This window comes from Cervus canadensis, chromosome 9, assembly GCF_019320065.1.
Source record: "Cervus canadensis isolate Bull #8, Minnesota chromosome 9, ASM1932006v1, whole genome shotgun sequence".
Lineage (NCBI taxonomy): Eukaryota > Metazoa > Chordata > Mammalia > Artiodactyla > Cervidae > Cervus > Cervus canadensis.
In genome coordinates this window covers 27055692-27079489 of record NC_057394.1, presented here as the reverse complement: position 1 = coordinate 27079489, position 23798 = coordinate 27055692, and the positions used below count along the sequence as shown (strand labels likewise).

Here is a 23798-nt window from a genome sequence, read left to right as displayed (position 1 = left end):
AACCCCTTATCAGATGTATGATTTGCAACTATTTTCTCGCATTCCATGGGTTGTCTTTGCATTTGTTTCCTTTGCTTGCAGAAGCTTTCTAGTTTGATTAAAAAGGAACTTGTCTATTTTTGCTTTTGTTCCCTGTGTTTTTGGCATTAATACTATGAAATCATTGCAAATACCAATGCATATAGCTTTTATACTATATATTCTTCTAGGAGTCCTACAATTCCAGGACTTACCTTAATGTTTTTAATTTGTTACACATTGATTTCCTTGTATGATGTAAGATAAAGTGTTCAATTTACATATATATATATGTGTATATATATATATTTTTTTTTTGAATCTGGATATATAGTATTCCTACCACTAATATACAAGTTTCTCAAAAACTAAACATGGAGTCCCATATATTTCATAAATCCCACTTTTGGACATTTATCCAGAAGTATTGAAATCAGGATTTTGGAAAAAATATTAGTGCCTTCATATTCATTGAAGCACTCTTCATAATGGTCAAGATGTGGAAGCAGCCTAACTGTCCATGACACAAGAAAGGGCAGAAGGAAACACGATACACATGCACAATGGAATATTCTTCAGTTTTTAAAAAAGTAAATCATGCAATGTGCTACAACATGGATGAATCATGAGTATATTATGATAAGTGAAATAAGCCAGTCACAGAAAGACAAGTGCTCCATGATTACATTTATATGAGGTTTCTGAAACAGTCAAACTAATAGAAACAAAGCAGAGAGCGGAATGGTGGTTGCTAGGGGGTGGAGGGAGGGGGAAATTGGGAGATGCTAATCAAGAGGTATAGTGTTTTAGTTAAAGAAGATGGATAAGTCCTAGAGATCTGTCATACAATATTTTGCTTATAGTTAACAGTATTGTATAATAGTTAAAATAATCTGTGAAGAGGGTAAATTTCATGTTGTGTTCTCTCTATAATAATTTTTAATGAACTAATTAAACATTCCCAGAGAATATTTATAATTGTCCAATAATTAGGTTTTGAAATATAGAATATGCATGGTAACAGGAGCAAATTTCTATTCCTATCACTTTTTGCAAAGTGTCAGTGGTAGTATCAAATTAATATTTCCTAGTAAATTAGGAAACGTGGACTCAGTGAATAAAGAATATTTAGATTATAGATTTTCAACAGTGATGATGTTCCAAAGAAAAAAGTTTTCTTAAACAGTTGATGAAGTTTGACAAAGAACAAAAGTTACCTAATTATGAATATATATTTGAGTTCCTACCATGTATATACTCCTCTATTAAATGTGGAAACATTGAGAAGTGTAAAATACACCTCTCGACATCAAAGACTTTGCAATCTAGACACACAGAGGTTGGAAAATGACAAGAAAGATAAACAACTATATAAGGTAATGTATTTTAATGGTGTCTAATGAAGATTATTGAGGGTATTGGGAAGTGAGGTCATGGGCTGAGAGTTTTAGAAACAGAAGGAATTGTATAAACCAAAGATATAATATTAGAATCTGCACCAATGTTCAGTAAAATTTCTATAGTTCATTTTGGCTAAACAAAAAATGGCAGAGAGGGAGTAACCAGAATATTGAAATTTGAGAGGAATTACCTTCTGAATTTCTTATAATTTAATGTTATTCATTAATCTGTTTAAATTATTAATTTAAATTTTGAGAAATGTGGAAAAGATTGAATGACTGCTTAAACATATGTATTCTAATTTTCAATCTTCTATTAATGATCAAAAAGTGATTAGGAAATTTTGGAATCCTGAAGTTTTGAAAGACAATAAAGACTAATTGCTCATGTAAAATTGATCATAGCTAGTTATATATTTCGGATGGTGTACTAAGTCTCTCTTATAAAATGAAATGCTATTGGAAGAATAAACCTTGTTATCTTGTAAACATTTTATACCTGCTAATGCCTCAACCTATAATTTGCACTCAGTAAAGTGAATAGGACTTGTTGAACTAGTATACTTAAATTACGCTTTTAAAGCAGACTGCCATACCCTTGGATATACTTCAGTGTCGGTAAATGCCTATATAAAAATAAATTCTGTTTCATTAAATACTCTTCTGATTTCCAGAAATTTTTTAACTAAGTATATTCTATGATCAACTGGCCTTACTGCTGTGTAAAGACATGTTCCATTTGAAACATTGTTGCATTGCATTTATTATCTCAGTTTAGTCATGATCTGAAGATATATTAGAAGGATCCTAGGTTTTTAATAGAACCCAGATCATTCTAGGTTAAAAGGAATTACTTGAATGTAAGTTGATGTTGAAATCCAGGTCAGGAAGCCCAACTCTTGCTGGGATGATGACATGGCCATCATTAAGTCTTCCTAGCAGCCTCGCCCAGGCTTTCTTTTCACTCACATTGGAGGCATAGAGTTCCAGGTACCCAGGAGAGAATAGCTTCAATATTACATGTGAGGAATATCTCAAGAAGTGAGTAAATGCACAGTCATCCACTTAAATGTTATTACCAGTAGTGGTGCTATAACCATTTGACATCATCCCAAGTACACATTCTTAAGTGCTCAATATCTCAGTCACTGTTGATCAAACAGCATCTTTAATAGTGAAACAGAAATGAAAAATCTTGCCTAGACAAGTATAATAGCAATCTAATAGTGAGTGAGGAAAGTGTCACTTAAGTGAAATGTGAGATAAATTAGTTTGCACTAAATGTATATGTTACTTAAGAGTTTTGCTTTGATTTCAAAATTAAATAGAATAAAGATGTTTTAAATCTTTTTTTTTTTTCCAAGAGATGGTGAGTTTTATTTTGTCTTGTCTGGATAGAGGTTTGATTTGCTCTCGAATGTTCCAGGGTGGAGAGAGACTAGGAGAAAGCACAGAATGCAGAGGTCTATTCGGTGTAATCTCCCTCATTTTCATTTTCACCATCAGTGGGGAGAGCAGCATGCTTGCTTGCAGAACTGAACTTTGAGGCTGGATTTTCTTCAGCTTTCTTTGGCTCAGGTGCAGATCTGGAGTCGTGATCCCTTTTGCCATCTTTTCTGTCTGACGCCTTCCAGTGGTCTTTGTTTCCTCCATCTCCCAGACCACGGCTGGAGTTCCCACTTTGGCCTTTTGGGGCACTCACTCCATCTGCTTTATTTTCATCTTTCCTTGCTGATCCCTCCTCAGATGGTTGAGCTGGAACTGCTTTCCCTCCACCACTTGTAGGGACTCCTGCTCTGTGTCTTAGCTCTGAGATCGAGCAGGAGGGTTAGAACTTGGCTTCACCCAGGCATGCTCCTTTGGTGGAGGGGCTGGCATTACCTTTAGAGGCTGTTCAGGTTTGGGGGGCTTAGAAGTTGGGGGGCTGACAGTCTTCCTCTTTATTGGGTGTTTCATTTTCTAGAGACTTCTCACTCTCTCTTCTTCGTGCATCCTGGTCAGACTTATTTCTGCCAGACGTGGCTGAGGTCCCTGTCTGTGATCACTCACTTCCTATCCTCGATCGTTCCCTTTCCTGAGTTTCTTCACTTCGCCAGCTTGGGTGTCTCTCCCGAGGCCGTCGTTCTAGTTTTGGCTCATCCAGCTGACGCTGCAGTTTCGCTTGTTCCTTCTGTAGCCTCTCTTCTATTTCTCCTTCTCTAGCAGCTTTGCCCCTCCCAAGATAGAGGCTGCAGGACTGGACTGGGAGGTGCTAGCGGAAGAATCATCTTCCTTAGGAGTACTCCGAGGCTTTAGGTTCAGTTTGGGTCTTTGGGGGGGACCTCTATCATCCCACCTATAATCATCCCGAGAGTAATCATCTCTGGAGCTCCAGGACGGGTCATCTCATCTGTCGTATCTGTCGTCGTAGCGGTCCCCGCCTTTTCTTTAGTCGTCATCCCTACGGTACCCGCTACCGAACGCTCTTCTGCCACTGCCTATCCTGGAATCGTAGCCTCTGTCATAGTCTCTGTCACCTGGGTCATCATAGCGTATCGATCCATGTCCCAGCGTGGGCCATCACGGTAATTGTCCCGATACCCATCACAATATCGGTCTGAATCGTAACGATCTCGATACTTGTCTCCAAAGCTATCATCACCCCTTCTAGGCGGGTAGTCATCAAAGCTGTCTGCAGCAGGACGGGCCCTCCAGTCTGTATCTGTTTTGTCAGAATCATGATTTCCATCTCTGCCAGATGAACGATCATCCCTGTCTTTAGCCTGTGCTTGATCAGCAACATCCACTCAAATTCTCCTGTTATCTAGAGACTCTTCGTTGAGGCTCAGGGCGCTGAGCAGGGAATCCAGGTCCTCAAACTCAGCATAACCAAAACCTTTTAACCTCTCAGGATTGCTGGGTTCACACGGTAAACGCACGGCACTGATATTTAATCCTCTAAAGAATTCCTTAATGGAGTCTTCTGTCACATCATAGGGTAGGTTCCCTAGAAAAGCAGTGTAGAGTGGAGATTTGGGAAGACGGCTCCAGTCGATATTGGGTTCCGGAGCAGCCCGTGGAGCAGTGGGCAGGATGGAATGGTCAATTGGAGGTGCTCGATACACATTGTCATCATTACTATGCCAAGTGGTTGAAACATCCTCTTCCAGATTGTCTGTTTCATAAGCCCAGCTGACTGGTTTGGGGCCTTAGGTGCTGCCTCCACCAGTCCCTCCATCCTCAGCCAGAAAGTCTGTTAGGGAGATAGTCTTCCCCTTCTTATTCTTCTTTTTTGCTGAGGACGCCATGTTGGGAGAGGGAGAGAGAACGCAAAGGCTAAATCTTATTTTTTTAATCACAGCAGTGGTTATAGTCAAAATGGCAGTTTCTTTATAAGGTATAATTATGAGGTATAATTTTAATATTTTTTAATATTAGATTAGAATGTTCTTTGCTATTTTATGAAAATTTATAATACTATTTTCAGTATAAATTTTGTAGGGATACAGTGTTTTCTTGTACAAGAAATGTGTTTCTTTGTTTTGTAAATATTAATTGTCCTTGGATAAATATACAATTTGCCTGTTACCACTCAGTATTTCTAGATACAGTTTTCTTAAACTAACCAGATATCTTGACAAAACTATTTAGAAAAAGTACGATTCATTTGAAAATCTTCACTGGCTAATTATCTCTATGTTTATACTTTCTTTCTTGCCAACCTTCTTTTATCTTTATAGCATATTCGACTCTGGATAAGAGAAGATCAAACATAACAGTCAATTACAGTTTTATTAGCAGCTAAGTTTTTGTCTTTGTTTAGAAAACTGATGCTGTGCACTAAAATTAAGTCTGAGGGAATAAATTCACTAGTGCAAAAATGTTATTTCTTGTCAAAATAATGAAAGATTGATAATTCCTTTTATTCTACTGATCACTTAGTATCAATTGTTAGCCTCCTTATATTATACAATTTAAACATCCAGTGAATTACAGTTTTGTTCCAAATAATGATTTTTTGAAAAGATAATTTAAAAATCTCTAGAATTCCATAAAACTGACTGCAAATAATCCACTCATCATTTTTCCTGAGGCTTTCTGTATAATATAAACAATAAATTGTTGTCTTTTTATTTTATATTTTTAATTTTCTCATCTTTAATTAGTATTGTCATAACAGACAAATGAAGTATCCTTCAGAATCTGCAGCCTCTTTGAATTACATACATAAGTTTCTTCCCAGCTAAAACTCGCACTGTATCCATCTAATCTTTCTAAACAATAATTGTTCTTCAAACAAGAGCCACACATATCTTCACATATCAGTTAATAACCTTTCTTCTTGTAATTGAGTCACAAAAAGTTGAGTCTTTTACAATTTTTGAGAGCTCCAACAATTAAATGCTTTTATTTTTATTCTGTTTGATGTTTTATTGCTGTAACTATGTGTGACTCATGCACTAGAGGAAAGGGTAACATGCTTTTGAAAGGACTAAATACCCCATAGTGAAACACTGGTCCTATATCAATTCATCTTTCCTTTGACTTTAATACTAATTACACAATTATGTGTCATTGCATCATTATTTTACTAAAGGCCAAAGCAAAAAGACTGATAATCAGAGAAGTTAATTTTCAAGTGAAAAGGTCGAGGTCATTTGTAATTATTTTCCTTTAGAATTCTGTTCCTCTAGGGTTAAAAAAAAAATGTATTACAGAGGAAAAAAATCAGCTAAAGAAACTCAGATATAATGTACCCCTTTAAATCTGGAATTTTGCAGAGAAGAGTAGTAGCAGTAGAGAAAAGGCAGTATTAATTTTGACAAAGGCAACAGGAAATGGTTTGGTGAACTATGACCCTGTAGTAAAACTGAAGTCTAATCACATCCAGATATGTTATGAGATATGGATTTGAACATTACCTCATCCTGAATCCTTTAGGCACCCATGGTAATCTGTTTTTGGACCTGTGAACTGCATAAATAAAATTTTGAAAATTTATTATTTTATTATTTTACTTGTCTTTTAACACTTGTAGACCTCCCTTGTAGCTCAGTTGGGAAAGAATCTGCGTGCTATGCAGGAGACCCAGGTTCGATTCCTGGGTCGGGAAGATTCCCTGGAGAAGGAAATGGCAACCCACTCCAGTATTCTTGCTTGGATAATCTCATGGACAGAGTAGCCTGGCGGGCTACAGTCCTTGGGGTTGCAAGAATCGGACATGACTTAACGACTAAACCACCACCACCATACGTTAACACATACATGCATGTGCTTTTTTATTGCTAGTTGCTTCATTTTGTAATAATTCTTTCCTAGAAGTGCTGAAACTTAACATTTTACCCAACACTGGCACTGTGATACTACATTCCTTATTTTGTTGAATTCTTGTTTCCATGATTATGTAACCCATTATGAAAGCTTGGAAGAAAATAATTTTCTGTGATTTAGAAATTGGTTATGTCCAGGCATTTTGATATTATGTGCATCAATGGCACACAGCACTAGTGCAGGTACTTTTTCTGTTGGAGAGCACATACCTTCCTAATTAACTACATTTAGCACTCCTGAGATGTGACATTTTTTCTCATACTACTCTCATATATTTCTCATATTCCTTCCAAATTGTGAATATATTGCCTGGTTTCTATCTGAATATAGACAAAAGAGATGAATCATAAACATATTTACTGTATGATTCCAGTTGAAACTAAAAGATACAAAATTGTACTTAACACATCATTTAAAAGGCATTCACTAATTTAAATTCAAAAGTTGAAAAATTATGTTGTCTTTTCCTTCTGAATAAAAAAGGAAAGACTAATTATATTTTTTTTTCAATTTTTCTTCCAGACTTTGTGTATTTTTATGTGTCTGTCAGAATATTGTAAGTAACAGTACATTTCTTAGAGATATATTTAATACTGAACCCTGTTGATGCATGGTTGATGATGGTACAGAATTTTATTTAAATGTGTGTTATTTTAAAATTGTTTACAGTGACTCTATATCAGATAATTAATTCAGAAAATGCATAGCTTTTAGAAAGTCATCTGAAAAGTCAGCTCTAGTTCCTTATTCTTCAGTATTTTATTTCAGTGGAATTGGGAGGAAAATTTAAACTTCTAAAATATTTCTTTTTCTGTATTTGCAACTCAGAAATTTGTGTTTTCTACTTATATACTTCCTATGTATCTCAAAGTCAGTGAACCATAGAGAGACAATATTAGGCAAGACTCAAAACTAATTTCTTGCAATATATTATTAAAAACTGAAATTTGAAAGCAACTATGTTGTACTTTTAATGATCCATATGTACAATGCTTTACTCATGTGGTCAACACAGTCTTTCCTAGACTGTTGCAGCTTCTGGTGGTGGCCAGCAATCGGGTTTCATGGATAGTAGACGCATGCATCACTGCACTTTCTTGCTTCTGCAGTCACATAGTGTTTTTTTGTGTGTGTGCTCTGTATATCTGTGCACAGCCTTATTGTAAGAAAACTAGTTCCCGGATTTAGAATTTACCCTAAAATTCAGTATGAACTCAACCAATTACCCCAGCAAAAATTCTGTTCCCAAATACAGTCATAATCTGATGTTCTAGGTGGACATGAATTTTGGAGGACACTATTCAGTCTTTCACAATATTCATGACAGTATTTCTTCACAATGGTAGATATAGTTTTAGTTTAAATTATATGGAAATTATTAAATAAGTAGAATATATTGTTATTTACATGTATGTTAAAATATAGTTTGTATGTTATATAAAATATTTCATGTTAAATATGTATGTTAACATATAATATTAATGTTAAAATATATGTTTAAATATTATCTATATTAAAATATAAATCAAAATATTTTGCTTTACTTTTTACGATAAGGATATGGAAGCCAAATGACTGTTATTAAAAATACATTTAATTTGTTCCATTTGAATTCTATTGTTTTATATGATTTGTTGGGGGAAGTTACCCAACTGATCTAAATTATATTTCTTTCTAAGAGCTGTATTACTTTTACCAATTTCTTATTGTTATTAGGAGTTAGTAAACCATTTTCATTTAAGAGCGTAGATTCTGGGGCTCAGAAAATCTCAGGCGAATCTAGGATCTACCAGTTTCCAAATGTGTGAGTTTTTGTTTCCATTCCTAGTCTGCAAATGGGAATAGTAACACTTCCTAATTCACAACATTATTATGTAGATCAAATTATGAAATCAAAAAGAAATCCAAAAGGCATTAGGAAATACATATTACAAATGAAAACCAAGCTTTGCATTCTGAAGCTAGTTTTTTTGTTATTAATTACCTATATGGTCAAGTTAATAATTAGGCAAATTTTTTTTCTGTGTTCTCATCTGTGTCATTAACATGATGTTGAAAGTTTGTATTCGGATAATGTAGATTCATTGTTGAAACACTTCACTAGTGTTTGAAATACACATACTTCCCAATACATTTATTTTGAAGTTGAAATGTAAACAAACATATGGAGACTTCAGACCTCAGAAGACCAAAGGTTATATTTATATTGATGATAGGCTTATGGTATGATTAGAAGCTAAATAAACATTCAACACTAAAATAATAAGTGTGATGAACGAGTACAATGTTTGCAGCTGTGAACAATGTAGTATTTGCCTCAGCCAACTGAACTGGTAATCACATTTTAAAATGTTTTTATAAATTTATGAGATGAAGCATGATAAGATGGTAGAAGCAGGAATTTTTCAAGTGAGAGAAATCTGAACTTGACCACTACTGTGTGTGTGGTTCTGAGCAATTTAACATTCTGAGGTTCATTGGCTTTATAGGTAAAATAAGGATAATACTGTTACTTGCAGGTTAAATATGAGGATTCACCTGAGTAGCACCTGCTACTTGGTATAGATGTTTGGTTGGCAAACACTAAACCATAGTTATCTTTATCATTTATGTAAACTCCCAGGTGTAATACAGCCCTTATAAAGGACAGTGCTAAGAAGAGTCTTGCTAAACTCACTCTTTTACATTCATATTGAATACTCTTGTAGCTATAGGAAGTTCAGACCCAGTGATACTAACCTTTAGAATTTGATATTTTTCTCTCATATATTCTTTTCTCTTAAACATGAGGTAACATGTCATGTTAATAGCACTCAAGGGTTAAATATAAAGACTAAAATAAATTATAAATAATGCAACAATCCATTTTAAATTTTGTGTGGTATTAAAAACCCAGATATTGTTATTTCAACAGGTGAGCATTTGTGTGCCAAAAAAAAAAAAAAAAAATCTGAATTCAAGCCTTATATCTTTCACAGAAATTTACTCAAAATGGAAATGGATCATGGGCCTTAATATAATATGTAAAACAAAAACTCTTAGGTAATGTGGGAGAAAATCTAGGTGACCTTGAATATGGTAATGATTTCATAGATACCATGAAAGGCATAATCTGTAAAAGAAATAAGAAACTGGATTTCATTGAAATTAAAAATGTATGCTCTGTAAACTACACTGTCAAAAGAGTGAGAAAACAAGCCATTGACTAGGAAAACTATTTGCAAAAGATACATTTGATAAGCATCTGTTATCCAAAACACAAAAGAACTCTTTAACATTCAATAACGAAACAGACCACATGATTAAAAAAAGGGGGCTGAAATCTTAACAAACACCTCATTAAGGAAGATATACAGATGGTAAAATAGCACATGAAAAGGTGGTGGAAATCATATGTCACTCGGAATGTAAATTAAAACAACAGTGAGATACCACTACACATCTATTAGAATTCCTAAAATCTGGAACACTAACAATTTATGCTGGTGAGGATGGGGAGTGACAGAAATTCCTATTCCTTGCTGGAAGGACTCCGAAGTGGTACAGCCATTTGGAAGACAGTTCGGTATTACAAAGCTACACACACTCCTATGGTCTGAGATTTATCCTCTTTACTATTACCCAAATGAGTCAAAGGTGGCACTAGTGGTTAAAGGACCTACATTCCAGTGCAGGAGATCTAAGAGATTCGAGTTTGATCCCTGGGTCGGGAAGATCTAGAGAAGGGAATGGCAATCCATTCCAGTTTTCTTGCCTGAAGAATGTCACGGACAGAGGCTACAGTCTGTGGATTTGCAAAGAGTTGGACATAACTGAGCAACTAACAAGTGAGTCAGAAACCTCTGTGTATATGAAACCTTGTGCACAGATGTTTATAACTTTTTTATTCATAATTTCCCAAACTTGGAAGCAACCATAATGTCCTTCAGTAGGTGAATGGGTAAATAAACTGCAATACATCCAGACAATTGAGTGTTATTAAGTGCTATAAAGAAATGAGAAACATCAAAATTCTGTAAAGCATTCTCCTTCAATAAAAACATAAATTAGAAAAAAAAAAAAGAAATGAGGAATCAAGCCATGAAAAAGTATGAAAGAGTTTTAAATACATATTACTACATGAAAGAAATCCATCTAGAAAGGATACATACTGTATGATTTCAACTATATGAAACTCTGGAAAAGGCAAAATTCTGAAAGTAGTTAAAAGATCAGTTGTTGCCAGAGAGGGATGAACAGACAGAGCCCAGAGGATTTATATGGGAATGAAAACATGCTGTAGGATACCATAATAGTGACTATATATCACTGTACATTTCTCAGAACTCATAGGATGTACACCATCTACAGGGAATCCTAATGTAAACTGTGGTGTTTGGGTGATAAAAATGTTTAATGTAGATTAATCAATTATAATAACTGTACCACTCTGATAGAAAATGTTTACAGTGGTGGTGGCTGGCTTTTGTGGGATCAGTGGGTATATGGGAACTCTGCATTTTTGGATCTGAACTTAAAACTGCTTTAAGGAAAATTTACTTGAAAAGTATAATCCTTAGTAATATAAAGCTATTTTTGTAGGATTCAGATGATGAATTCTTTGAAATAATGATCTTTATCATAAAGTGCTAGTGGTAAAGAACCCGCTTGCCAATGCAGGCGACATTAGAGACATGGGTTCGATCCCTGTGTGGGGAAGATTCCCCTGGAGGAAGGCATGGCAACCCCACTCCAGTATTCTTGCCTGGAGAATCCTATGGATAGAAGAGCCTGGGGGTCTATAGTCCATAGGGTTGCAAGTAGTCGAATACAACTGAAGAGACTTAACATGCATGCAGGTAGATGTAGTTAATTCAGGTAGAGGTCTTAAAAAATGAAATAGTGAAAATTTCTGATACCATAATCTCTAACAACACTTAAATTACATACTGTTTGTACAGGACTTAAAGTTTTAAATCAATGAAATATCATGAGAACTATATATTTTGTATTGTTCTGTCAAATGCTTGATTCTCAGAAATATGACAGAAATTAAATGCTTAATAAATTATATTTGAAAAGATGATGAACATTAGTAGTAATTCTGAATTTAAAAGTAATCTATGTAATGAGTTTCTGCCTGCCATATGTTTGTGTTGTCCAGTTAGTAGTGTTGTCCAGTACTCCAATGAGTATTCAGTAATTTTCTAGCTATATCTTCAATGTGCTTTTATAACATTTTGAATAATTTAGAATTATGTAACCCATGTCTAAAATTACTCAAACTTACATCATTTCTTCCATGAAATGTTAAGTGTACCCTACCTAAACCCAGGAACAAAAAAATGTGCTTAGGGAAGACATACATTTCTGTGATTCTGTAAAGCCTGTAAATAATGTAAGGCAAAATTTTAAATCCTCTATTTGTAAAATGAAAACATTAGATAAACTATAGATATTTATGATGTGCTGATACATGGAGTTGTGTTTCCTGCATCATAATAAAATGTCTTCAAATATATATTTCCTAAACCAAAGTACTTTAGAATTCTAGGAATAGGCCCATGACATGTCCATGAAAGCCTTCATTGAGGAAATCGTGTAAAGCATTTAAACTGATCTTATGCTTCTACAGTCATTATTCCTCTGAACTTCATTGTTCCTTTTCAGATACTACCATATGTCAATATATTAACTTTTAACAGTATGAGTCATGAAAACATAGTAATGGAGACTTATATATCTTTAGAGTAGTCATAATACCAAGTAAAAGGATAGAAATACATTTAACATCCACTCACTAATTATAAAATTATCACTGATAACACCACAAATTTAAAATTGAGCATGTTCCTCTTGGCAACAGAATGATTCATTTTGTATATAATACTTGTTCAAGAACTTTATACCATCAAATATGATGACATGACAATTAAATACCTGGAGATTTTATATGAAAAAATTAACTCAATATACCATACTCATTTACTGGTAATTTTCTTACTGGTTGTGCCTTCATGATGTAAGAGGCAATACTTACTTGTGGAACATCAGGTTTTCTGCTTTCCATGTTTCAAATTTCTGAAATAAAAGTTCTCTACTTCAAGTTTGTGATTTTAAATCATTTTACTTGGAAATGCATCATGTGTGTATGTGTGTGCAGTTTGTTTTGAATTGTTTCCATTTTTATTCACTAATCTACTGAAGAACATTCACACTAACAGGGCAGTATTTGTCTGGCTATACTTTCAGTGCAGCTACATCTGACCATCTCCTCTTTTCCATATACATAAGAATAGATGTGTGTGCAATAAATAAGTTCAGTTTTAAAAAAGATAGGTGTGTTCTATAAAAGAAATAATGGGATTTATTTCCACATAAGACAGAAATTTGTTAAAGAATGTAATTTTAATGATATAGTTATATTTTATAAGTTGATAATAAACAACAGTTCTATATTTATTGTTATAAATCTCAGGGACTATTTGGACAAATATCTGTATTTCAGTTTGTATGGAATTGAAAAGGCACAAAGAGATAACTATATTTTTGATCACTTGTCTTCTCTTCATCAAAGAGATCATTCTTGGCTTGGCTGCCCAGATATAGGGTGATTTCTTGTAATTGGGCTTCCAGGGTAGCTCAAACAGTAAACAATCTCCCTGCAATGCGGGAGACCTGGGTTCGATCTTTGGGTCAGGAAGATCCCCTGGAGAAGGGCATGAACAGAGAAGCCTGGTGGGCTACAGTCCATGGTTGCAAAGAGTTGGACACAATAGGCTGACTAACACTTTCACTTCTTGTAATTGTCTCCTTTCATATTATAAAATAGTATCCATTTATGATACCCCACCTTCTCAAGAAGAAAATTGTGGCCACTTATATTTGAATCATAAAAGTGTTCAGGGAACAGAAATAGAGAAGAATCCTTAAATTAATTTAAAAACCATTTCCCTATTACCAGGAGATCCAAACTTCTGTTTCTAAATGGTCAACATTTTCTGCACATGCATAACTCTTTTTATGTAGAGAACAGCTTCTGCCAAAAATAATTATGTGGAAAGTCTTATAAATGAGAAATAGTGTGACCTTCCCTTTGTTTGCTTATGTTAAAGAAAACAGTTTATTGTCCAAGAACTTTGCAATGTATTTACTACTATTCTTTTACAAATACCTTCAATTACACATCTACTAGGTATCATAGAATAATATTATGAATAAATTACATGCATGTTGAGACTATCCATCCATCATCTACCTATTTATCTTTATTAGTTCTCCAAAAATATATGTATGTAGTCATTTATAAAACGTGCTCCCCCTGTGGCTCAGAGATAAAGAATCTGCCTGCAGTGCAGGAGACACAGGTTCTGTCCCTGGCAACCCACTCCAGTGTTGTTGCCTGGGAAATGCCATGGACAGAGGAGCTTGGTGGACTACAGTCCATAGGGTCGCAAAGAGTTGAACATGACTGAAGGGACTTAAACATTCATAGCATGCATATATAAATGTATAATTATTTACATATACATAAATATATACACCAGTATATTAAAATATGCATTTTAATGACCAAGGGATAGCCATATCACTTTTTTCAATCCTGGTTTAAAATTTAAGCTTTTTAAAGTAATTGGATCAGGCAGCTTAAAGGCCACTAAGATGATCCTTCCATTTAGTTATTATTTGATTAGGAAGGAAAAATGTTCCTCTGTGGTTTAAGATTGATTCAAGAGGGAGAATAAGAGTTATTGATATATTCCTTTTTTATATAAGTTATAAGATTATCATTCTAGTATGGAGATCAATGGAAGATATTTGAAGAATACTCTTCAATTCCCAGTAAATATTTTAATGGTAATTGAGTGAAAATAATTCATTAAATACAGATTCATACAATTTGTGTATAACAGATTGACAGAATCAAAAAGATTTGATCCAGTATGATTATATATTACTACCATGATACTACAAACATCCAAGATTCAGACATGAGTGAAAAGTTGCCCTCATGTATTGTGAACAGAGAGTAATGTTTGTTTAACTTAAAAAAAAAAAAAAAAAAACTCGAGTGATGAAAAGTCTATTTTAAGAAAGCCCAGGTATTTGTAAATGTCTGAGCATACTGAATTATGATTTGGGATTTTGAATCTAACAATTAATTGCAGAAAGAGACCACTTTAGCCTTGTAGGTAATAAACTAGGCAATATAATAAAAATTATTCTGTAGGTGAGGGGGCAGGGAGAAGAATAGGAAATACAGGTAAAATAACCAAAGTTCTGAGTGATTATCATGAGTCACAAGACCTGTTAAGAATTAAAGATCATCACTGGAGTTTCCACCTCTCAACTACTTGTAGTAGGGAAACAAATTACATAAGAAAGGTTCTATCATGAATGAAACAGCTAAGCTTTAAAAATCTGATACTCTTTGGAAACTGTAGTTATTTCTGCATCATTGTAAATAATATCCAGACTCCATAGGGTTTTATTTGGTTGACAGATAAGTTCGTTAAGATTTTTTGTAACAGCATACAAGGTTGATGTTACATAATTAGGGGTTGTACCTAATTTGAAAGATATATTTACATAACACCATAGACAGTTTTGTTCTTTGATTTTTAAGTTGAGTGAATATTATTACTTTTGGCAATTAACAATAAAGATTTAAAAAAAAATGTTTACCTCACTGAGAAGAATGTCCCTCAGGACATGTCCCTGTCTGCATTCCTGGATCCGTTCCAGAGATCCTGCAGGCAAGTGAGGTCGGATACTTCTCTGCACTTGATTGGAATCAGGAAATACTTGCAGATACTCTACTGAGCAGAAGTGCAGTAACATGAATGCTGCTCTTGCTTTGTTCTCTTTTTTTAGAATGTAACATTTAAATTAATGCCTTGGGGGGTTTACTGTTCATTACTGTGCTGAGTACTTTCAGCGGATAAACATAGAAAGTATTATATACGAACCTAGATTTCCCTTTAGTAAGTGTTAATTTAGAAAAGATTTCCCCCCTAAAAAATAAATAAGTAAAAAAGATTTCTCATTTTTTTGATTTCCAACCTTAAAGGTTAATGAAGAAATGTAGATTTCCAATTAATCTCTTAATTATTAATACACAATTTGCTATTGCTTTATATTAGTATATGCAATGATTTTTTTAGAAACCTAGTGATATGATGTCATAATAGACCCATAACTGTTCTTCATACTATGCCACACAGGCTCCTACTGCTTTTATTAAAAGGGAAGTCTTCTCATTCATAGTCAGAAAGTATATTTAGCTAGTCATGCAGACAGTTGAGTGTTGAAAACCAACTCATTTAATAGAACATTCATGAATCACTAAAATAGTATAAAGTAAATTAAATTCCTTCCTAATAGAAAATATATTTCTTCCTAACCCTGTGCATGCATCTGAATGGTGAACACCACAGAACTAAAATACCTTGATTAATTACAGTTTGCCTTGTGAAAATTTTCTGTATAATTGATTCTGTAACCAGAAAGAAGAAAATTAAATCGTTTCTACTTGTATTAAGTAGAAAAATGATTTGCCAGAAAGGGAAAATTATGGACCATTTAGTTGGGCTCCATGACAATCACATCGTGACACTGAAAGGCCTTTTCACACATGGGAAAGAAAATGCTCTGTGTGGGTGACAATAAATAGAAATCTTGTTTTGTGTGTTTGTGCCTGAGTGCCTGCATGAATGTGCATGTGTTAATCCTGACTGGACTGAATTACAGATCAGACTAATTGAAGAAAGCACATATTAAAAAAGGGTTTTCATTTTAGTTTTATTGTAGTGAGCAGTACTTTTAATTTTCTTGAAAGGCACCCAAGAATAATTACCTTTGTGAACCAAAAATATACAAAACTGTACAGAATAAATAGTTCATAAAAATCTAGCTATACTTTCTTGTAAAATAAAGCTACATTGTCCCACTCTTGAGGCAACTTAAACCACTTACCCTTAGACGTGCCTTTTGCTACTCATTTATGGCATCTATCAGTGTACATCAATAAAAATAAAATAATTTTCCTATTTTTTTTACACCAGTGAATTATTACTTGCCACAAGAAACATATTTCTATCTTGGTATTCAAATTTACAAAGGATTAATGCTATGAAAGAATCCAAACTTAATAGATGCACTAATCATATTTACAGTTGAGTATCAGTAGCATTTTCAAAATATCCCAAGAGTAAGAATTAAACTTTGAGCACAAATGACATACCTTAGCTCACAGCAGCATTAACAAGAAGATTGTCCACACAAAATGTGCAGAAAAACCAAAATGTTTTCTTCCTCATTCCACCTGAACTGTTAATCATTCTTGTTTTTAAATTCAGAAAGCAATCAGTGGCATTTTTTAATTCTCGAAGTTTCAAAGTTTTGAGCCACTCATACTCTATGTAATTCAACTTTACATTTTTTCTTTTCTATGACTATTTGTTAATTTTAAAGTTCCAGTTCGTTTTGCCTTTATTGCAAGAAAAGTTGGTGTATCTAACAATTTACACTTTTGTAAGTACATTTAATGGTTTTATAAACAAACATTTTTTACATATTATAACTACATTTACTGTTATAGTTTTTAAATGACAAAAATCCAATTCTATTTAATCCATGGGTAATATAACTCAAGAAATTAAGGGTTGAATATTGAACCCTTTTAGATGTGCAAGAGGACATCTATGAAACACTTTACTTATATGGGAAAATACTAATGTAATCCTTGAATGATTGCATGCAAGGATTTATTTTATTGGGGATAGACAAAATTGCCTGAAGACAATGCAATGGCTTCTCCAGTGATCCCTGAGTTTCTTTTTCTTTTCCCATAGGATTGCTGCTGTGCTTAAGTTCTCTGATTGATGACATATTCATATAAGGCACTTATATACAAGGTCTGGACTTAAGACAGAATCACAGCATTTCTGCAGAAGCCCTCGAACTCTATGTTTGCTGCTCTAGAACTTCTAAGTAATCAGGTTCAGCATGTAAATTCGCTTTCAGCTCAAAATACTCATTTTTAGTCTGTTCCACTAATACCTTCCTTGACCTTGAGTACATTAATGTCTCCATCAGCTTTAACTCTTCTTGGGCTCCTGGATAATGTACCTCCACATCAGGCTGCAGTTGAGCAATGTTTTTCCTTAGGTATTCTGTGATTCCCAGTTGCTGAAGTTCCCTTTCTTTCTCTAATATGTTCCTATATAATGAGCTGGCATCCTGGAAGGTTAAAAATTCAGTGGATTGGTCTGTGGTTTTGTACTTCATATTTGAACCTGTGAGTGGGGAGTGGTTTTCTCGTTCTAGAAGACTTCTTTGGAGATGTTTTGCGTCACTTCCCTCTTTCTCATTCCTTTCTTCTTCTTCTTCCAGGTGCTTTGGGCCAAAGGATGGGCTCCTATAGACGTGAACCGTGGGGCTCACCACGCGCTGCTCATAGAGTGATGCTGTGGGCCTTTCAGCGGTGTGGTGAGTTGTCTTATGGCCGTACATGCTATACTGGAGATGCACAGGGCTGGTGTCTCTCATCTGCTCATCTGCGTGTTTCTTTTTGTATCTTCTCCTGCGGTGGAGAACAAGAACCACTATCCCTGCAGCACAGAACACAATAGTTATGAATACAATCAGCAGACCTAGTATTAAAACAGACAGTGGTACAGCATCAGTAAGTGATTTAAAAATAGTATCAGCTGTAGTTGCGGTTGTAGGAGTGTTGACAAGGATGTAACTAGTCTGAGTTGGCAGGTAGGGGTTATTGACCAAACCTGGGCAAAGAAGTTCACTATTGAGTGCTTTCAATTCCTTTTTGTGTAAGTGCTCTGGAGAGGTGCAGAGTATTTCATCTGTGACTGTGTTCTTACTTAACTTTTGTATCCATTGCTGCAATCCAACCAGGTCACAGGAACAGTCCCAGGGGTTGTCCTCAAGGTCAATCTGGGTCAGTAAATCAAGGTCATCCAAGATATTACTTACAGGTAGATGAGTAAATTGGTTTGTTTTAAGGTTTATCTTCGTAAGAGGAACCCCTGAAAAAATATGTGGTGGTAAAACTTGTAGGAGGTTGTTGTTTAAATAGAGCACTTTCAGTTTAGGCATTGGGTTGAAAGTTCCAGGTAATATTTCCTTAACACCATTGTATTCAAGATATAAGTACTCAAGATTGTGGAGACCAAGAAACATACCTCCACTCAATTTGGTCAGGTGGTTACCATTCAGATAAAGCTTTTGTAATCTTGTTAAATTCATAAATGATCCTTCTTCAAGGACCTCAATACGATTGTTTCCCAAGTGAAGCATTTCCAAAGTGAAGTATTCCACTAAATCAGACTTCAATAATGTATGAATGATATTCCCTGCAAGAATAAGCTTTCTAGGATTTTGTGGAGGAGGTTTTAGATCTGATAAACTTTCAATATTGCGCTCTTGACAGTGTATTAGAAGTCCTGATGGGGAGAGTACTTTGCAATTACAAGGAATAGGACAGTAGAGTCCCGGAAGTTGAGTGAATGGCTTTGTAATATAAGGTATTAAACCTGGTGCTTTGGTGGGTGGTTTTAAAAGAGACGTGGTCTTGGCTGACATGCGACTATCGCTTATTGAAGAGGTTACTGCCAGATGTAATGATCCAGAAGGATCCTCGTGTTCTTCGTATACTGGTGGAGTGGGGCAAATTGATTCCTTTTTCAGCCGGCTTAGTATGCTTCCTTTGAAAAATGGAGGGCTGTTGCATACAACATCACCAATTACAGACTGTGGGGGCATGTTTTCCAACCAAAGTTTTAGCTGTAATAAGTCACAATTGCAGGCCCATTTATTGTCCTCCAACTGGAGATCCAATATTCGGCCAATATGTTCTAAAAAACCAACATAAGGCAATGTTTGCAACTGATTTCCACGAAGATCTAGATGCGTTAGAGGAACAAATCGAAATATGTTTGGAGGAAGACTCTCAATAGCATTGTCATTTAAAATTAACACCTTAAGTCTGTTGAGCTTGCTAAAGGCACTTGGTTCAATCACTGTAATGAAATTGTTATCTGCTTGTAGGAATTCCAGGTTTTCCAGTCCATGGAAAGTATCCTCTTTAAGAATTTCTAGAGAATTGTGATTGATATGAAGTTGCTTAAGAAGGCCAAGGCCATTAAATGCACCAGTCTCAATATCTGCAATATTGTTAAATCCAAGGTGTATTGAGATAGCATTGGTAAGCCCAGAAAAGTCATCTGTGTGAAGTACTGTCAAGCCATTATTTAATAAACTTAGGTGGAAAGGTCGTGATGGTGGCACACTTATTTGGGATAACTTCTTAATACCTTTCTCTTCACAATTTATTAGCATCGTGCCGTCTTTTTCCTCACAATTGCAAAGAGAGTCACAAGAACCTCTGGCTGAGGCAGAGGACATTGGAGATTGGGACTGTGAAGATATACAAGCAAGGAGAGATGAATACAAGAGATGAATCCAGAGCTTCATGTTGTCATGCGATGGATTTGATTCTGTAAAATAAAATGCAATAGCAATGGGCTTTAGTGGCCAGCAGCAGGGAGGAGATGGATGTGACATTTTCAAAATGATAGGTTTTCCCCTAATAGGCAAAATACTGAGTATTTTAAATATATAAGTGCATTGCTGAGTCCACATTTTCTTTTATTTTTTACAAATATTATGACCAGGAGATTTGTTTTACTTTTAACTTGCATTATGATAACAATTTAAAAGTTAGGTCAAGGATAACTTCAGTATTTCAATTTGTGTTCATATCATCAACTAATGCATTTTAACAGATATGAGGGGTGTTGGCTAAATGGACCATTGATAACTTGATATGATGCAAAGGTGTATATTTGAGAAGACCTTAGCTTTTTAATTTTTTTAGCTTAAACTAGATGAATCTTTTTTTATATTTATTTTTAATTGGAAGACAGCTGCTTTACAGTATATTGCATTGGTTTCTGCCATACATCAACATGAATCAGTTCCCTCTCTCTTGAACCTCCCTCCCACCTCCCACCCCTCTAGAGATAGCCAGAAGCAGAGAGACCTGTAGGAAATTCAAAAATGATATAAAGACTGTATGTATGCATTTCCTTTAGTTCTGTTTATGAACTGGATATCACAATATAACATCTAATAACTCTGTGTTTAACCTGATTTGATTTTGGTTTAATATATTAATTCTGTTATTTATAAAAAATTTGGGAAAAATATGTCTATGTAGTAAAGTAAACCTTTATAAAAGAATTTTAACTATGCTCTCTAGGGTAGTTTGTATAAGCCTAAGTATCAGAGATATACGCTTAAAGGTGTCCATTCAAATTTCACACTTTAATTTCTAGAGGTGAAATATTCACCATTACTTTTAAATTATTCTGTGGATAAGGTTAACATCATAAAAACTAAAGAAGAAAAACTGACCTGTGACACACATTTCTGGCTCTTACAAAAGAAGGAACAATACCTCATATAAACTTCTAACAAATGATTTCCTAATGAGGTCTTGAACCAGACTTTAGGGCACTGAATATCTCATAATGAAGCAGTTGATCTTCTTTATTGTAAGGCTTAATGATGCAAACAATGAACTCTGAAACAAACTTCACTCTATAAAAATATTTGAAGATCTCGCTAATTAGGTAAATAAAAAGTGACAGTTCAGGATAACACTCACATATTCCAACTCCTTCAAAATTTAATATATGGATCTGAAACAGCAATTTAAGAAATTCTAACTCTAAATAACAGCAGTGGTGTGGTAAATACTTTGAACTCTATTTAATTTTATTACCCTCCTTCACATAGTGCATTTTAAATTTAGACTAAATTCGAAGGTAAACAAACACCACATCTTGTAGCTATTCAGATTTTGGAAATGATAGGTGCTTTCATTTGTCTGGATAGGATGTAAACAGTAATTTTGAATCTAATTAAAATTCACAATCAGGTAATACATTCCAAAACCCAATCAATAATCTCAAAAGTAAACTTCCATTCCATGAAAATACACAGTCTTATTGAAAACATGTATAGTATGAAGTTTCTGGAAGGTAGGAGACAACCAAAGACATGAAACAGCCGAGTAGTGCCTCTCTATATAAAGGGAAAGTTAGCTGACTGAGTGTTTCCAAAGGGAAATGGTTTGATTTTAAACAGCTCTCAGGGCTATGCTTAGAATCAAGCAGCTTGGAGCTGGAGTCTTCAACTTGTGGATTAGATTCACAGCTAATCTCCATATTTCTCCATAGATGACCAGGAAAGAATACTCTTTATTTCACCAGGCAACCCATCTTAAGAAAACAGTGAATAACTTCTAGATGAGAATCTCTTGTTATTTTTGTCTCAGATGCATTTTATGCTCTTCAAAGTGTAGTAGGGAACAGTTTCTAATGTTTTCAGAAATGCACATAAATATTAAAAGTGGTTCTATATTGATAGTATAGAGATAGTGTTAAAGAGGTAAAAAAATCTCCATGCACATATTTTCAAGTCAGGAAAAAGTAAAAGTGGTATACAATATACAAAGAATCTTTTGATATTCTGCTTGTATTTGAGATTCAACAATGGTATTTGGAAGTAATCTTTCCCTCACAGAGCACACATAGGTTAGTTTCCAATAACAAACTGCATGCTGTAAAAGAAATCGTGGCAGATTATTTTACTTCTTCTCTACAGCCAGCTGTTAGTCTAGATGTCTGCTGCTCACAGAAAAACAGGCATCTGCTACTGCATTAGTTGTGCCAGTGAACAGGAAAGAAACTGGATATCCTTTAATGCAAAGTTATTTTTTTTAGAGAGGCAAACATAAATTCAATCACTTTAGAATAATGCAAAAATAGGTATAAGGAAATCCTGGAAACATTTGTCTTACCTGTAAAGCAGAGACTTCCTGACGTTATCTGTAATGCACAGCTGGAAGAGATGTTCAAAGTAAATTCAGTTTCTTTATTAAAAAAGAAAACACCAACCACTGTGTTCTTTCTTCTCAAATATCACTTTTTGGCAAGTTCCATCGCTTTATAAAGTTAAAACCTCTGGTCCAAGACAAAATGCTGAGCATTTCATTGAAAACATTTCAAGCAGACTGCATACTAGATCATCCTGAAGCAGTTGTCCTTTTATTCCCCAATTAAAATTCACGGCATACTTCACAGCTATGCTGACTTTTTTTGCATATAGTTAACCATTTGCAAGCTGCTGCATGCAGTAAATAAACAAGATGTTTAACAGAGCTGGGATTGATCACTCTTGCTTTCTTAGGCTGTAGATCCAAGCTGCAGCACTGTTCTCCTTCCTCCCTTTCTAGTCTTTCTTGTTAGCTCAGTTTGTTATTAGTCAGATTGCCAAGGGCTGGGAGGTAGGCGTAAATAAAGAGACTTCTTGGCTTTTGACTCAGCCTTTAAGCCCTTCCCCATCAGAGCGCTTTAATCTGCCAGTGTCGTTTAACACTAGAGACAGCTCCACCTTGGGACTCAACTCCTCCTCCTGCAAGCGGTCTTCCTCTCGCTTTAAATGCCAAATACAGTGCAAGTGGATTTTGGTGCAGATAATGACATATGTTTAATAATATTTTGTTATTACAGCAGACTAAATCATGCACTATACTGAAGTCTCATCTAGCACAGTATTGTACTGTTTGCACACATGTTCAGAAAAACTGCAAGCATGCTACCTATAGCTCCAGTTTTATTTTTTTAACTGGTACTTAAGGTTGAAATTGTGTGCTAATTAAATCTTAAAATGTTAACATGAACTGCTCTACTGAAATACTTGTAGTTTTGTATTTACCTTTTGAAAAGCAATTTAAAGCCTCATGTCTGAGACTCTTAACTTTTATACTTCATTATTTCTTTCCCTACAGCTAGTGTTCAATTATGAGACTAGAAATGAAGTCCTTTTTTTTTTTCCTTTTCAAGTAGATAGTATTTATTTGGAATGAAAATATGATCATTTAAAAATGCATGCAAGAATCTTCATTACACATGGTTTTTCTTTAGTTGAAAACAACTTATCAGTCTCAAAAATATGAAATTGTCTTTCCAGATAAAATGAAACAAGCGTTTTCATCATGTAGTG

The 23798-nt window shown here is 34.6% G+C and overlaps 1 protein-coding gene and 1 pseudogene across 1 annotated transcript; both read right to left on the bottom strand.

The window, feature by feature from the left end:
* Positions 1-2784: 2784 nt before the first annotated feature.
* On the bottom strand, positions 2785-9831 carry LOC122447507 (annotated as a pseudogene).
* A 6657-nt stretch (positions 9832-16488) lies between these two features.
* On the bottom strand, positions 16489-23131 carry SLITRK6 (SLIT and NTRK like family member 6). Its single transcript, XM_043478157.1, has 2 exons — positions 22594-23131; positions 16489-20224 (listed from the first exon to the last, which is right to left on the bottom strand). The coding sequence occupies exon 2, from the start codon at positions 20199-20201 to the stop codon at positions 17673-17675; it is 2529 nt and encodes an 842-aa protein (XP_043334092.1). The 5' UTR covers positions 20202-20224; positions 22594-23131; the 3' UTR covers positions 16489-17672.
* Between the last annotated feature and the right edge of the window lie 667 nt (positions 23132-23798).

Bases quoted from the DNA above. Each gene is read 5' to 3' on its own strand.
- SLITRK6 (XM_043478157.1), bottom strand. From the start codon at position 20,201: ATGAAGCTCTGGATTCATCTCTTGTATTCATCTCTCCTTGCTTGTATA.